The sequence below is a fragment of the Ranitomeya imitator genome, chromosome 2 (genome assembly GCF_032444005.1).
Source record: "Ranitomeya imitator isolate aRanImi1 chromosome 2, aRanImi1.pri, whole genome shotgun sequence".
NCBI classification, from domain to species: domain Eukaryota; kingdom Metazoa; phylum Chordata; class Amphibia; order Anura; family Dendrobatidae; genus Ranitomeya; species Ranitomeya imitator.
Window position 1 is genome coordinate 443,472,877 of NC_091283.1, and position 16,936 is coordinate 443,489,812.

Below are 16,936 nucleotides of genomic sequence, written 5' to 3' on the forward strand. Positions count from 1 at the left end.
AGTCTCTTTTCCCAAGTTCTGCGGAGACCGCTGCACAGGTAGGAGCCGGGGACATAAGAGTTAATGTGATACATAGTATTTATTATATATATATATTATAAAGGTAAACACTAAATATTATTTATTACCACTTTATGGTTATTTTTGCACAGGCCAGTTCTTCATCATTGCTGTTTCTCCACTTTTTTCCCCATTTTTAGTGTCTTTTGTATTTGCCCCTTCTCCTCTCTACATTTTTCACTACTTTTTTTTCATCTGTTTTTCTTTCTTTATCTGTTTTTTTTTTTTCCTCCACATTTTTGTTTCTTCAGATCTTTTAGGCAGATTCATGAAATGTGACTTTTACGAAATATTGCATCGCTGTACTCGTCCTCCTAGAATAATAATAATAATAATAATTTTATAGAATAGAATAAACCGGAGAAGTTTTCATTTGATGGATTTTTAGACAAATGTACAACTTTATTTTTTTTTACATTTTATTAAAGAAAGTTTTGCAATTTTTTGATGTTGGACAGCTGCAAAAACTGGGGGAGAAAAAAAAAGAAAATGTTTAATTTATGAAATCCTTCCAAGAATTTGATGCAAAAAAATAAAAAATCGCCAGCGAATGCCATAAGACAAAAAAAAATAAGTGTGTCTTTTTTTTTATTTTTTTTTTTTAAGAAATCACAATTGGGGGCTTTTTCTGCTGAAGAGCTGTATCTGCATTGGCTCCAGTCTATGGTTCCTTAATTTCCATAGTAATGAGGCTATGTAAATGGCCATACATACCCAAATGGCGGCACCCTGTGGCCATAGCCCTGACATTAATTGTATGGTAATGTAAAGCGCATACATCCTGGTGGGAGCTGAGCCCTATACACCTATTGTATTGGCTATGCGCATATAAAGTGCTGTTCTAGGTGCCATCTTATCACAGGTAAGTTCACTATTGTTATATGGTGTTTGTATATTGGCCTTTCGTTCACAAGAAGAGAAGGAGACCTGATGATTATGATTATTCAAGAATAGGATACTATTATTGTATATTTCTTTTCCTTTTTTTTATTATATTATTTTTGATCCTTATGAATTAATTAACATCGTTACAGTGTATCAATTCTAATATTGTGTCTCAATTTTTATATATTACATATGTGACTGCAAAAAAAAAAGATTTAACGATATTATTTGGATTTTTTTCTTTAATATTCAATTTCTTTATGACCACGTTTGATCATGCATCGCTCTGATAATGGTTAATAAATCAAATAAATAAAATTCAATGACATCAATTTTACCAGCTTGTCACATTGTTCCTCCTTTTTTTTTTACATATTTATTACAATATACATATATATATATATATATATATATATATATATATATATATATATATACATATGAATATTTGAATGCGGTCGAATAAGAAAGGACACATAAAAAATCTAAAATTATATATATGTTATATATATGTAAATATATATATAATATTACTTTTTTTTACAGTTTTCATTTTTATCTGACCGCGTTCAAATATTCTTAAATTTGAAAAAAAAATCTTCTAATTAAACTTTGACAACTTGTCACATCTATGGTGTCGTAGCTAACATATATGTAAAAGAAAAAAAACAAAAAAACTACAACACCCATGATGCAACTGGTCTTTTTTTTCCAAAAGGGAGGGGGATTGTTAGTGGGCGGGGGCTACGTCCCAGTACAAAACCTTGTGCAGTGTGTGAGCTTGTATCATAGCAGACAGATCAGCGAGGGAGCAGGGCTGCTTGGCCAGTGCATGACGCTGCCTACAAATTCCCTGTCTGCTGCTTGATCCCTGCTGTCTGGCACAAAGTCTGTAGAGCTACCTCACCAGCCATTGCTGCTGGCCCCTTTAAATGCTATAGTATTTTTTTTTTTCCTTTATATTGGACTCGTGATTGTTTTACATCTATTTTCTATGCAGTGAAGGTGACGCTTTGGGAATATTCCACCTCCCCCCTGACCCCCCTGGGATAATTTTGGATGTTGGATTTGTGATCCTGAAAAGCGAAGCAAGATGCACACGGTGCAAAAGGACACCACGCTCACCAAGATCTTCGTTGGGGGGCTTCCGTATCACACGACCGACTCGTCCCTCAGGAAATACTTTGAGGTTTTTGGGGATATTGATGAAGCTGTGGTGATTACGGACAGACAGACCAGCAAGTCCAGGGGGTATGGCTTTGTAAGTATCATCACCGTCATCTTGGTTGACATCTTGGCCACCTTTCCTTTTTTTTTTTTTTTTTTTTTTTTTTTTTACCTAATTTTTTTTTATTTTTTTAAATTTTGATGTCTCATTGTTGTCTAGAAATTTTTGGGATGTATCTGTGATCTTGGAGGTGTAGACATAGACACACCATGCCACCCAACAGGCAAAGCACCTGTCTGGTGCCTGCACTGGACCACCTGCTGCACCTGAATCGGCGGCTCGGCCTCCAAGATCACAGCTACATCCCAAAAATCTTCTAGACAACAATCAGGCATCCAAAAAAAATTTAAAAAATGGGTAAAAAAAAAATGTGGCCAAGATATTACATATATATTCATAGATTTCCTTTTTATTGTATTTTTTTATTTATTACAATGCTTCTAGTGTATGACACTCAGTACACAGAGTAGTAGCCGGCTTTTGTCTGCCCTCGTCTTCAGCTGGGGGGCCAGTCCAAGGTCAGTAGGGTCCCCCCCTGCCCACCCCTGTGTCAGACTCCACCGTCTTGCATGTTGCTTAGCTTTGTCACTGTGACAAAAACACCGGTTTTGTTGCTGGTCGACACAACAGGTAGTTTCATAAGACAACATGTTTAGACTGAAAACATCCTCCGACGTGAAGGTTTTACTGGATTTCGCTTGTGCAATGTTGACCTCCATTGTGTGTTGCTATAATACTCTGCCGTTTGGTCACCTGAGTGACTTGGTTTATGCTCAGGTTGTAACTTTTTTGTGTGCGCTGCCAGGCAGAATTATCTAAGGGCCGGTAGACTGTTATTATCATAATTGCACCCTTTGAGAGGCCGCGGTAATCCAATAATGATACTCCAGGGCGACAAAACGTCCGTTTGTCCTGCAGGCCTGGACAGCATGGTTTATGGTCCTGGTGAGCAAGAGGTTTTGATTGTGGGTGTTATAATCTTTTACTTTTTTATATGGTGGTCCTGCGTTCAAATCCCACCAAGGACAACATCTGCAAGGAGTTTGTATGTTCTCCCGTGTTTGCGTGGGTTTCCTCCAGGTTCTCCAGTTTCCTCCCACTCCAAACACATACTGATAGGGAATTTAGATCATGATCCCCGATGGGGATGGTGCTGATGTTTGTAAAGCGCTGCGGAATATGATGGCGGTTTTTGCCTCCCCACCAAAAAACGAAAATTAAGCCATATCATTATAGATTTAAAAATTGTCATGTTTGTATATCTAAACCCAAAAAATGGCAGATATTTTTGGCTTGGCAGTATGAATCATGGAAAGTCTTTTGACTATAACTTTTTGTAAATTTCGTGGATTATTTTTCTCTCCTGATTTGGGGGGCTACCATTTTTTTTTTTTTTCCAGTTCCCTGATAAAACAAGGGCTCCCCTTGTGGTCAAGGTTATATTTAATTTTCTGAAGCAGCAGATGATATATGGTTGGGGGGGATACACCTGAACTTCTGCCTCCTAAACCCTCTTCAGATTCTTGTGAGCAGATTTGATGAGACTGACACTTACTGGACTTGTCAGGTGCCGGATTACTGGACTGTACCAGCCCAGTAGATCGTAACACACTCTGCTTCTTTCAGTTGAGATCCTACATTTTGTTGTAAATCTTGGTCAGAATTTCTCAGGTACTGGATTGGCGGAATTCCTCCGTACAGCTGGGCTTCCCACTCCCTGCAGTCTGTCAGACTGGAGAGACTTGACTTCAATGTAAATCCAGTGGATTACATGATGGGAAGTCTGCTGCGCGTAGGAAAATACCTTCCCCTCCCCCATACAAGAACCATGTCTCACTAGATGCCTGGTGGTACCCTGTGGGCACAACTGTCACCTTCTTCACATTAACTATTTTAGCTTTTTATTTGTATGATTTTTGGGAGGAAAGTGGCGGCTTAGTGGACATGCTGACACTTATAGTTCCACTTTCCATCTTGTGACACTTCTTATTCTGCAGAATGATCATGCTTATCCTAATGACAGAAAACATGAGTCTTCTATGTGATGCCCCCTGGCAGCTGAATAGATGTCAAGCTGGCACCGGTGCCTGTTAGATCACTCTATTTTCTGGGCTGATGAATAAAAGGACTTTCTGGGCACTGGGATAATGGCAGAGTATGCCAAACTTGGGGGCACATCCTGTTCTCAAATGGTATTGTGATGGCGGCCCGGACACAACCTGTTTACTTCAGGCCAAGGGTGTGTATAGACTATAAATAGACTTCTATTCGGGGGGCGGAGGTTTTCTGGGGTCTTCTATGTCGGAATATCAGGTTGAGGTATAATAACCTTCTCTATCGGTGCCGCACAGCGTGAACTGAAATGTAGGAATTGTTTTGCAGTGTTGCTGTAAAATGAGGTGTCGTTATGCGCATGGGATTTCCAGGGTCGTGGTTGCCCTGAACATGATTTTATACCCCAGGTTCTTGCTCTTTTATTGCCACTGCTTCTGAGTATTGCATGGTTTTTAAATCTACCATACAGTTCTACATAAGTCTTTTTATTTGGTGCTAATTTGCCAAGGGGGAGTGGCTTACAGTAATGCTGAGCAGCATAATACACCCCCAGTTAGTTGAGACAGTAAAAAAAAATCCATATCTTGAACTGTCTGCTTTACAAAAAAAATAAAAAAACCTGAAAGTGCTAATTTTTGATCCCCCGTTAATTGAGGCACATGGAGCGCTGTACCTCCTGCCTGGCACATATTACCAGATGCCCCACTTCTAGGGGAGAACTGAGTGACATTAGAGGCGCAGTCATCTGTCACTGAACATTGATGTTTTTAAATTGCAGGTCACAATGGCGGACAGGGCCGCCGCGGACAGAGCCTGCAAAGACCCCAACCCCATTATAGATGGCCGGAAAGCAAATGTGAATCTCGCTTATATCGGAGCCAAGCCAAGGAACCTCCAAACTGGTATGACGTGTCCTGGGCACCCACTCCGAACATACGGGGTACATCATAGTGAGTGCGCCCATTACTAAGACTGATTTATCCAGGAGGGAGGGAGATGCTACAGAGCTGCTGTCCAGCTTTCCCAGAGTCCTGAATGAAAAACCAGTCCATGATTAATCGTTGCAGGTTTGTCATTCAGGGACATCTTAGTAATGGCAGCCGGCCACTCTTAGGGTATGTGCACACGTTGCGGTTTTTGCTGCGGTTCCGCAGCAGTTTTCTATGCGGTGTACAGTACAATGTTAACCTATGGAAAACAAAAACCACTGTGCAAATGCTGCGGAAAAAAACGCGCGGAAACGCTGCAGTTTATTTTCCGCAGCATATCAATCCTTTGTGCGGAATCCGCAGCGGTTTGGCACCTGCTCCATGTTAAAAATCCGCAGGTGTCTAAAACCGCAGTGGAAACCGCGATAAATCCGCAGTACTTTTTGCACTGCGGATTTAATCAAATCTGCTGCGGAAAATTCCGCAACGGAATCTGCAGCGTGTGCACATGGCCTTATCATTCACACACTTCCTGGAGGTAATTCCAGTTTGGTTACTGGGTGAACTGGTGGAGCTGGTGCCATATTCAAATGTAGATTTGTAAAAATGTAAATTTATAGACAAATACTAAGAAACTGCATCTGATTACTATTGTAAGGGGCCAGTCACCCTTATACCCCAGGCAACAACCTCACGGGAGCATTATAAAGTAGTTCTGACTTTGAGGCTCCGTGGTTTCTACACGGCCTGAGCACTAGTCTACCTCTCCACGGTGTAGTGTGGCTGAAACCAGGGAGCAAAAGAGTGCATCACAGGGAGGAATGAGTTTTTCCATTTAGTGTCACTTTTAGGGTATGTGCACACGTTCAGGTTTTTTTTTTTTTTTTTTTGCGATAGGATGCATATGTCTGCGTTATCATTTAGAATGCATTCTGCAATTTTTGTGCACATGATGCTTTTTTTTTTTTTTCGCGAAAAAAAACGCATCATTGCGGTAAAAAAAGTAGCATGTTTATTAATTTTTGCGCTTTTTTTTTTTTTCTGCATTTTTCCCGCTATTTAATGCATTGGGGAAAAAACACACAAGTGTCAAACGCAGAAATGTCTGGTTTTTGTCAGGAAATTTCTGCAAGAAATCCTGACGTGTGCACATACCCTTAGGCTGGGTTCACATTGCGTTAATGGCAATGCGCTGACGGCATTCGTTTCATAGCGGCACTAACGCTATATAACGGATGCGTTAGCGCACCCATTAACTGCTATTATGTAGCGCATGTCATAATCGGCATGCGTTAGCGATGTGCCGGACCCCCGGACGCAGTCTGCAGCGTTTTCGGGTCCGTCACCGCTAGCACAGAGCATCTGCGCGATCGCATAAACATGATCTTTTTTGGCACTTGCGTCAACGCAGTCCGTTTATTTATTGTTATAGCGCCATTTATTCCATGGCGCTTTACATGTAAGGAGGGGTATCATAACAAACAAGTTTAACGTATGCGTTGAACGGACTGCACTAACTCAATGTGAACCTAGCCTTAATGTTTCTGTCCTGATACATTATATATACATACATATATATATATATATATATATATATATATATATATATATATATATATATATATATATATGTATATATATATATATATATATATGTATGTATATATATATATATATATATATGTATATATATATATATGTATATATATATATATATATATATATATATATATATATATAATGTATGTGCTAGTACAGTGGCATCTCAGCCGTTCCAGTATCTCATAATGTCTCCCTTTCCTCAGGTTTAACCATCGGAGTGCAGCAGTTACACCCGGCCTTCCTCCAGAGACCCATCGGGTATGTCCTCCTAATACCCAGGCTCTATATGTTCCCTTATATATGACTTGTTTTATTCCGATGTGATCTTTGCTGTAATCCCTTAAAGGGATTTTTTTTTTTTTTTGTGCATTTGTAGTAATCTCCGGCTGTAGCCACATCTCCTAATTTTAATGTCTGTCAAGTTTCTGGGTTACATGGCTACTCCTAATCTGTCATCGTTCCACCTATATGTAGAAACCATGGTAAGGAATAGAATGGCGGGCCTGTAGTAAAGACTGGCACAGCTCCCTGTTTGAGTGTCTCGGCACAGTGTGGAGTCTATGGTAAGCTGGTGATGACCCCTATTTGGGCCATTTCGGCTGCCTTTATGATGGAATCCCAGGCCTGCTAGGAGATGATCAATAATGTGATATCCAGCCTGCAGAGGTATCTAGCTGCTCCCACAGTAGGTAATCCCCCTCATTTGTAGGTGTCCCTCCCTCTCCCCACAGGGCGGCTCGGCCCCCAGCAGGCAGCAAGTCGTTAGACCTGATAACAGACAGATGTTCTGCAGGTCTGTGACTGACTCTCATAGGGCTCTATTGTCTGGGGGTCTTTTCAATAGCTTTCCCCCTCCCTCCCACCCCTCACACTAGAAAAGTCTTCTAATTGGACACTGCAGCTGTTCTAGAAGGCACTAGTGATCCCCAAAAACAATGGACCCACAACAAAGCCTCTGCTTAACCCCTTACAGGATGCCTCTGCCTCATCCAGCATTTATTTACTTTCTACAATTGCCTGCCATGGGGTTAATTGTCTCGCCAGGCCGGCCGGGGACCCGATCCCAGCTGTTCGGGTGAATACATATTTTATTATTTGTAAGAGGGCCTGGTGTGTCCCGCTCCTTACAATGGGGACAATGTGCACACTTAAGTCACAATGCAGAGCAGACGGCGGTGCTGGAGGTCGCCGGTGAGAAGTGTGCTGCCGCCGCGTTGTGGGAACTTCTCATAGAAGACCCTGTAATGGTTTATAAACTGGTGGCTTGTCTCCAGGCAACAGACGCCCATATCGTGCGTATGGCTGACGGACAAATGTGGCTTGTCTGACTGATCTCTCTCCTCGCACTCCATACACACACGCTCAGCCAAGCCGAGCATGCGTATCTTGTCAGAGTAGACTCTCGTCTCGCTGCAAACAAAAGGATCAGGCATATTGGGTTTTAGCTTTGTCCTTCTGGGATCTTGGAAAGCTGGGTGACCATATACATGTAGGCTGTGGTGTCATGTAACAGCGCATGGAGGGTTAGTGACTCCTAAGATGTGGCTGGTGAGCCAAGTTATTGCCATAAACAGATTGTATATTTCCTGCCGACTAACCCAGAAGTGCACAGAAAAATCCACCCTGTCCCAACCTCCTGGGTAATGCCCAAGATGGATGGATTTACTAATTTTCTGTCATGCGGAGGGTGGATTACACAGAGGACCAAAAAAGGAGGTCTTATGGGGGGTATCGCAGCTTGGGTACACGGCTCCGCAGTCTGTATCACACACTGAGGGATGCACCAGTTCACCAGAGATTACTGCCTATAGGGGGCAGCTCAGCAGGCACTAGCAAATGTGGACAGCTTGGGTACACCAGCACAGGAGGTGTATCGTGGGGTGCTCGGCTACATAAGCACAGCTGATGGTATTGCACATGAGGCTCGGATACATCTGCTTAGCTGCACCCTGTATTGTAGTGGTTGTGCAGGTGGTATCCTGCATAAGTATAGGCACATTACATGATGGGGGTTGTAGTGGGTCTTGCACTTGGCCTCACCCTTCTTGCATTGTGGCCTCCACACCCTGCATTGTGGCCAGCTTCCTGCATGGCAGTGGCCTGTGATGTGTCAATGAGGGTGCAGGCCTCTCTCCAGGGGGGTTGAGGACAGTCCTGTGTGACTTTTGGTGTTTGTGTCACAGCTGTGAATGTGATAACCATCTACTCCCCTGCCTCCTGTAATCTGAGGGGCTTTACACCAAAAGGTTGCCCCCCCACCACCACCCCTGACTTCCTCTGACATCACAAGTCCATAAGAGAAAGGGGGATGGGGGTGATCAAGGTCCCCTATGGTCACAAAGGGTTACAGGGAAGTTGGCAGAAATACAGTGGTTTAGATGGAAAGTACTTGGCGGTGCAGGCTGTTTCTGCTCACATGAAACCTGTGGGGAAACAAAGCCGATGTGGGGTGGTTGTGTGTGTAATTTTTTGTCATCTTTTCTAAATAAAGCTTGTCCTATAAAGTTCTGCAATATCTTAATGAACAGCATTTCAGTGATTCGTCATTTTCAAGATCTGTTTGCTTTCTGTTTGTTTTTTTTTTTTTTTTTCTCTCTACTGTCCAGGACCTATAAGGTCTTGGACATGATTAATACTACATAGATGAGGGTTTTCTTTGATCTTCCGTCAGCAACTGAGGTACTCAGAACCGCCAGTCAGGTTAAATATTTGAAAAGACCGCCAAAACACTCCACCAATGAAAATGCGGCAGGCTTGCCGCTCAAAAAACTGGCTGAAACCAGCCTGTCACGAATCTACCACAGATTCTGACGTGCCAGTAACAACACAAAACGCATAAAATTCCCAATAAAAACGGTCAGAGCAGGGTCTGTGGACATGAGACCCCCCCGCTGTATTGCTTTATGGCTTGAGCGGGGGGGCTTACATTACCCAGGTACTAGCAGTGCACTCTGCCGAATGTGGTAATACAGATGCTTCCTTCTGTATGGGAAAAGTCAGGTTATTAAATTAGTATTGTGGCTTTAAATAGACGGATCTCCATGCTGGTGCCTCCTTGACCTTTTGTAGTGCAAAAAAAGTGGGAGGAAGAGACTACTGAGTTGTGGGAGATAGAAGAATAAGCTGGCTAATAACATGAGATCTCCTCCATCTCTGGCCAGAGGAACAAGCATATGTACCCCATTACTATCTGCTCCAGAGCCAAAGTGTAGTCATATATTCTTATACATAGGTACAGTGTTATAGTAGTTATATTCTTGTACATAGGGGCAGTATTATAGTAGTTACTAGATGGTGGCCTGATTCTAACGCATCGGGTATTCTAGAATATGCATGTCCACGTAGTATATTGCCCAGCTACGTATGTCACAGGTTAAAAAATATATAAAGGCACAGATGATTGGCCTCTGGGAGACCAAAACATCCAACACTGCGGAGACACCATCACATGTTTCTCAGTGATTCCAGAACACTGCCCCCATCCCTTATGGGAAATATGCAGATGCATGTAAAGAAGCTGCGGAGACACCATCACGTGTTTCTCGACGCAAGCAGTGAATAGCCAGGCCTTTCCCCGGGAAGGAACAACCACGGGAAGGGCAGCATCCTATGAAGGAAAGCCACCTATGCCAAGCATGGTATCCATCCAGACAGCTGTTTCGGGGTTTTTGCCCCTCATCAGTGTGGAGTAGGAATCTGACCTAATAGCCAGATTCCTACTCCACACTGATGAGGGGAAAAAACCCCGAAACGTCTGTGGATGGATACCATGCTTGGCATAGGTGGCTTTCCTTCATAGGATGCTGCCCTTCCCATGGTTGTTCCTTCCCGGGGAAAGGCCTGGCTATTCACTGCTTGCGTCGAGAAACACGTGATGGTGTCTCCGCAGCTTCTTTACATACAGGTTAAAAAATAAACATACTCGCCTTCTGATCCAAGGGCCCCTTGTAGTTCTGTCGCCTGTGCGCGGTGCACACGGCAGCTTCCGGTCCCAGGGTGTGATGATGTCGCGGTCACATGACCGTGAGGTCTTGGCAGGTCCTTCTCCCATACCATCCTTAGCACCGGAACCTGCCGCTTGCATGGAGCGGTCACCGGAGAATCGCGAGGAGTGGGAAAGATGAGTATGGGGCAGCACGGTGGCTCAGTGGATAGCACTACAGCCTTGCAGCGCTGGGGTCTTGGGTTCTAATCCCACCCAGGACAACATCTGCAAAGAGTTTGTATGTTCTCTCCGTGTTTGCGTGGGTTTCCTCCGGGCACTCCGGTTTCCTCCCACATTCCAAAGACATACTGATAGGAATTCTAGATTGTGAGCCCAATCGGGGACAGTGATGATAATAGGTGCAAACTGTAAAGCGCTGCGGAATATGTTAGCGCTATATAAAAATAAAGATTATTATTATATAATTTTTTTTATTTTTAACATTAGATCTTTTTACTATTGACACTGCATAGGCAACATCAATAGTAAAATCTTGGTCACACAGGGTTAATAGCGGCGGTAACTGAGTGAGTTAGCCACGGCATAACGCGGTCTGTTACCGCTGGCATTAATCCTGTGTGAATAAATAGAAAAAACACAATGGAAGTCAATGCAATTTTCTTGTGAATTTATTAGGAAATAACAGCGTTTCAAATAATTTTAAATCCGTTAGAAGAAAAATATGTAACACCGCATACGGAGGAGAGAAATTCTATGCATCAATTCACAGGTAACAATTTCATTTCAACGTTTCGGCCTGTAAGCCTTTTTCAAGAAAACCTGTACATGAATCCGTAGCAGAGGTCCAACAGTGCGAGGTCCGTGATGCGCATCTTCTAACGGATTTAACATTATTTGGAACGCTGTTATTTCCTAATAAATTCACAAGAAAATTGCATTGACTTCCATTGTGTGCCGGAGTTTTTTCTATTGATTCTACTATTTTTCTCCTGAGCACCTTATCTAAGGACAGTGAGCACCTCGTTTTCTATAGATTAACCCTGTGTGAGCAGTGACTGCGGGGAGTATGGAGCGGGCGCTGGGCACTGACTGCAGGGGAGTAGGGAGGGACTAATCAGACTGTGGCTGTCGCTGATTGGTCGCGGCAGCCATGACAGGCAACTGGCGAAACCAATCAGCGACTTGGATTCTATGACAGAGGCCACGACCAATCAATATCTGAGCCAGACACAAGGACAGAAGTGACCCTTAGACAATTATATAGTAGATATTCTTGTACATAGGAGCAGTATTATAATGGTTATGTTCTTGTACATAGGAGCAGTATTATAATGGTTATATTCTTGTACATAGTGGGGCAGTATTATAGTAGATATATTTTTAGTTGCATTATCATTAAGCTCCTGAGTGGCTTTATCTTTTTCACATCTGCTCTTCTGTGCTTATTGAGAATTCTTCAGTGTTAAACTTCACAGTGCACTGTAGAAACTGGCAATATATTCTATTGACAAGTCAGTGTCGGCTCCATCCCATTTGCTTACAGTCCCCTTACAATATTTTGTTAGCATTTCTTACCCCCCACCTGTTTTCCTGCTTGTGTCCACTTTATCTTTCATGGTCTGTGATGAAGGCAGCATCTGATATCAATCTCCTCACCCTTTGCTACATTCTGCTCCCCTCACCCCAAGTGTGTGTGTATATTATCCAAACTAGTGTGTATAATGTTGTAATTTCCCCTGTGTACAAGAATAATAGTAGTTATACTCTTGTACATGGGGAGCAGTATTATAGTAGTTATATTTCTGTACATAGGGGCAGTATTATAGTAGTTATATTCTTGTACATAGGGGCAGTATTATAGTAGTTATACTTTGGTACAAAATTGGGCATGCTAATCTAGCATTGCCCCTTAAGAGATTAATTCATTTTTAACGGAGTTGTGGTTTGCTTTTTCCTTTTTATAATTTTTTTTTTTTTTTTCTCCAGGCTGACACCCCAGTATATCTACCCATCAACCCTCATCCAGCCAAGTGTGGTCATTCCAACGCCAATTCAGTCTTTACCATCTCCGTATATTGATTACAATGCTGCTACACCGGCTTACGCCCATTACACCACAGCTGCCTATGAACAGTATCCCTACACACAGTCACCCGCCGCTGGCTACATGGGCTACAGCTATACCAGCGCTGTCCAGCAGCCTATCACTGGCACGACCACAGGAGCACCACCCACTGCGTATATTCAATACCAACCTGCACAGCTCCAGCCGGATCGTATACAGTGATGGAAGAACGCTCGTATTCTTTCTATGGTTCCTTCTTCCTTTTTTCTTTTTTCTTATTTTACGGACCATGAGAGGATGCAGCTACAATACAGAAACGTATTACCATACAGAACGCAAAAGACTCCTCCTACGCTGTGCCCTTGATATTTCAGTTGTATTACAGACAATGTTTCAATTTTTTTTTTTTTTTTTGCATCATGAGAAAAGTGGGAGCACTATGGAAAGGGGGATCCAACCTGACAAGTTTACGTTGTCCCTTTTTGCCTATTTTCTGCAAGTAACAAAAATGAAATAAAATTATAAAAAGTAAAACATGGAAATGAGCGGGAAGACTCCTGAAAGTACACTTTTAAGAAGCGAAAACCCCCAAAATTTTCATTGTTAATAGTCTGACTACAAACTAAAATGCTCAGCGATGCCTTATAGAAATAACTATTTTTCAATATTTATTATATTCATTTTTTTTATGCTCACCTTACCTGTGAATTAGTAACTGAAGGGGCAGGAGTATTTATCCACCTTATCAAATATATTATATATGTATTTTTTTCCGCTAAATTATTTTAAAAAAAAAAAAACTTTTTTTTTTCTAGATATTTGCGGACTATTTCAATATGCAAATGACGGAGATTGGACTTGCGCTCCTGCTGCTGCCCCGGCTTGGGAGTTGTAAAAGCGGGGGACGTCCGTAGTCTTGGCACTGTAAAATTTTATTGTTAATTCAGTTGATGGGTATATTTAAAAAAGGCAAAAAAGACAAAGTACATTGTTACTGCTGAGGTCTCGTCATGCTGCAACTAGGGGAAAATGCAGTATTTTACGTATAAATGAGACGGAGGAATTGCAACACCAAAAGTGATTTTACTAGGATGTGCTTATAAATGCAACAGTCTATGTCTTGTGTGGAGCACGGGCTGCGTCCATCCAGCTGCTGCGTTCTGCAAGTAACTGCTCCAGTGAATGAGGAGACTTTTTTTTTTTTTTCTTAAATGTGACTGACCAATTACTGGACTTTTTTTAATTATTTTTAATTTTTTTTTTCATTCCATAAGTGGCTGTGATATTTATCACAATGAGCAACATGAAAAACAGAATTATTGATGGCCTCTTTTTGAAAAAAAATCCCCTTGATTTGGCATTGCCTTAACACATGGGTTTGATCCAAAGGGGGACATTTTTTGTCAACCTCAACTAATGGTATCCACATCTGTTAGTTGGACTCCACGTATGGGAACTCTAAAAAGTATATAGAACAATGCCATTAATGTGGGGGGCTGCAACATGAGTTCTCTACAACCATTGTTTGTCTCCTCAAAAGTCCAAGCTTACAATATTTGGTAGAATGAAAAAATTGAAGTGTTCTAAACTAACTTGAAAAATATTGTAAGGAGACGATGACTTGGTGAAGAAAGGTTTAACTGTATGGAAGCAGCCCAAAACTTCAGACATGTCAAAGTAGAAGTAATGAAATGATTCCAAACTGTGTGTATATATAGTTCTTCCTATGGGCAACGTTCCTCAAGGTTCGTTACTTGTATTCTTGGACATTTGTCTGGTGACTACCTACAACTTCCTTCTGAGGTTTTTTTTTTTTTTTTTTTTGGCATTATTCTAGGGCCCTCAATGCCTGATAGCACAAGCCTTTTTGTTGAGGACTGGATTTACGTGAACAATTTGTCTTTTTCCATGATTCCAAAACTACTATGCAACCATCTTGCTGCAATCTGTGTTAACACTTCACAAGGATCATTTCTGAGGGTGTTGTAGAATTAACGTTTATGTTCATCCTCCCCTTGCACCCTTATGTGGGATGGTGTAGAAAATGTGTTCTTCCATGTTGTGTAAAGCTCTTTATCAAAAATGGGCCTCGTATCAAAATCCTAGAAGAATTAGTGGTCTTGGTGCCCATTCAACCACTTTAGAGAAGGTCAGTTCTATTGGTTTTTTGTTTTTTTTTCTCTGGTCTGTCTTTTTTTTTTTTTTTTGAACAAAATGCTGTTTCAAAACTTTTATACTTCATTGAACAGATCTTGACTTGTCAATTTCTAGGAAAAATGTTAAATTGTTCGTTTGTGGGAACGCAACCAAGGAACTGTGGCCCATTGTCAGTCTACCTAGTAGATACTGAGCGATTTTACTTATTAATTTGACCAGTATGGCCAAGATCATGTAAGTGAAACATGAGTTCTCTAACCCAAATGTTTCTTTCTTCATAATGGTCATGTTGAGGTTCTTGTGAACAATTGTGTGGAAATCTCATCATTAGAGGTGGTTCTCAAAACCAAAGCAATCTATCTGGGTCCAATTGAATAAGTGCTAAGAAATCTTTTGGTTCTTCCACTTGATTAGGATGTATCTCAAGCAAATCTGATGGTTTAAATCAGCCCTAGGATTAGTGGTGACTGCCATTCATGGGGCCAATGAAGAAGACCTCTGTGCCAATGTATTATAGTAGAGTAGAAATGTATAACAGTCAAACTTTTTTTTTTTTTTTTTTGTCATCTACAGATTTTGTACTAGGAAGGCTTATTTTGTGTAGAACTTACAATTCTATATGCTCTCACTAATTTAGACACAAACCTTGAGAGATTTCCTAACTGCAAACTATTGAAAAGACCTACATGCATGGAGAGCACTCAAATATGTCACAAAGCTTGGACAGATACAAGCCAACTTGAGACGTCTATCGATTTTTGGTATAGTAAAGATTGGACTTCATTGTGTCCACCCCCTTCCAATTGACAGCCTCATTATATCCCCCTGTTGGGTGGTGTATTTGTATGGTACTGACACCCAAGCAATCAGACCCAAGATGCAGTTACTACTGCTGTGATTTCTTGAGCTGTCTGCCCCAATACTGCATTGTTTGAAGTCAGGTTGGTGTTCTACAATGTGTTCAATGATGCTAAATTGAAACTACTTGTTTTATACTTCCTGTAAAATGTTGTCCTCAACTATGACTTGAATTTTTTTTTTTTTTAGAAAATAAAAAATAAAGTTAATTTTAATTTTGAAATTGTCTTTATATACTCAGTTTTTAGTGTTCAGTCAGCTGATCATGGTGGTAAAAATCCCACCACCTTCCCTCCTCATTTTGACCGTTTCAAAACTTAGTCATCGGAAGTGTGAATTGGGGTGGGGAATCACAAAGTGGGCTCTGGTTATTTTATGTATTTCTTCCTGGTCACTATGTATGCCTCACCTTATGTACATGCTCATAATACTGCCACATTAAACGTGAAATATAGTTGCCCCAGGAGACTAGAAAGAGAATGTATTGATAAACCTGTTAAAGGCTGGAAGATCATCTTGAAACTGCCTCATACTACAGTTATGAAAAATTTTTCAGATGTTAAAGGTCTAGAACTCCCACCACCCCTCTCCCCGACTAGAATTTGCCAAAAGAAAGGCATATTTATAAGCCACAACCTTTCAGGGACAATGTCCATTGGACAGATGAGGCACAAAACGCAAAAGTAAAGCATACAAAGAAGAGAACACTGTACCTACTGCTACACATGGCGGAGGCTCGGTTATGTTTTGGGGCTGCATCTGGCAGTGTCTTGTATGTGCGTGGGGTACAATAAAATCTCAATCTTATTTTTTTTTTTTTTATTTTGTTTTTTTTTTTAAACCTGAAGTCTGGAGAAGACTCCTTCACATGAGTTCACCAGGATTGGGGACAAAATACCTATAGACAGGCGCAGAAGACTCGTCAAGACAGAAATTCTTTGTTTGCAGTGATTTCCTCAAAAAGGAAGGGCCGGAGTGAGCAGTCGACACCCCCCCTCCCCCCCTAAAGGCATAAGCGAAGGCCAACATGACAATTGGTTGGAGGGGTGGGGGGACTAGGCTAATTACAAGGGGGTGGGGGCTGGTAGTGAGTATAAAGGGGATTGGGGGCAGGGCCTGGTCAGTTCCCACCTTCCGGGTCCCAAGTAGTA

General features: G+C 41.6%; 1 protein-coding gene across 2 annotated transcripts; it reads left to right on the plus strand.

Annotated features, from left to right (window-relative positions):
* The first annotated feature begins 1,711 nt into the window (after positions 1-1,711).
* On the plus strand, positions 1,712-16,008 carry RBM38 (RNA binding motif protein 38). Of its 2 annotated transcripts, none has more exons than XM_069750952.1 (4): positions 1,712-2,206; positions 5,007-5,130; positions 6,963-7,017; positions 12,692-16,008. In XM_069750952.1, the coding sequence occupies exons 1-4, from the start codon at positions 2,039-2,041 to the stop codon at positions 12,990-12,992; spliced, it is 648 nt and encodes a 215-aa protein (XP_069607053.1). In that variant the 5' UTR covers positions 1,712-2,038; the 3' UTR covers positions 12,993-16,008. The 2 variants fall into 2 exon arrangements, with proteins under 2 accessions (XP_069607053.1, XP_069607051.1); XM_069750950.1 differs by having other exon boundaries at positions 1,731-2,206; positions 5,007-5,178.
* Positions 16,009-16,936: the final 928 nt, after the last annotated feature.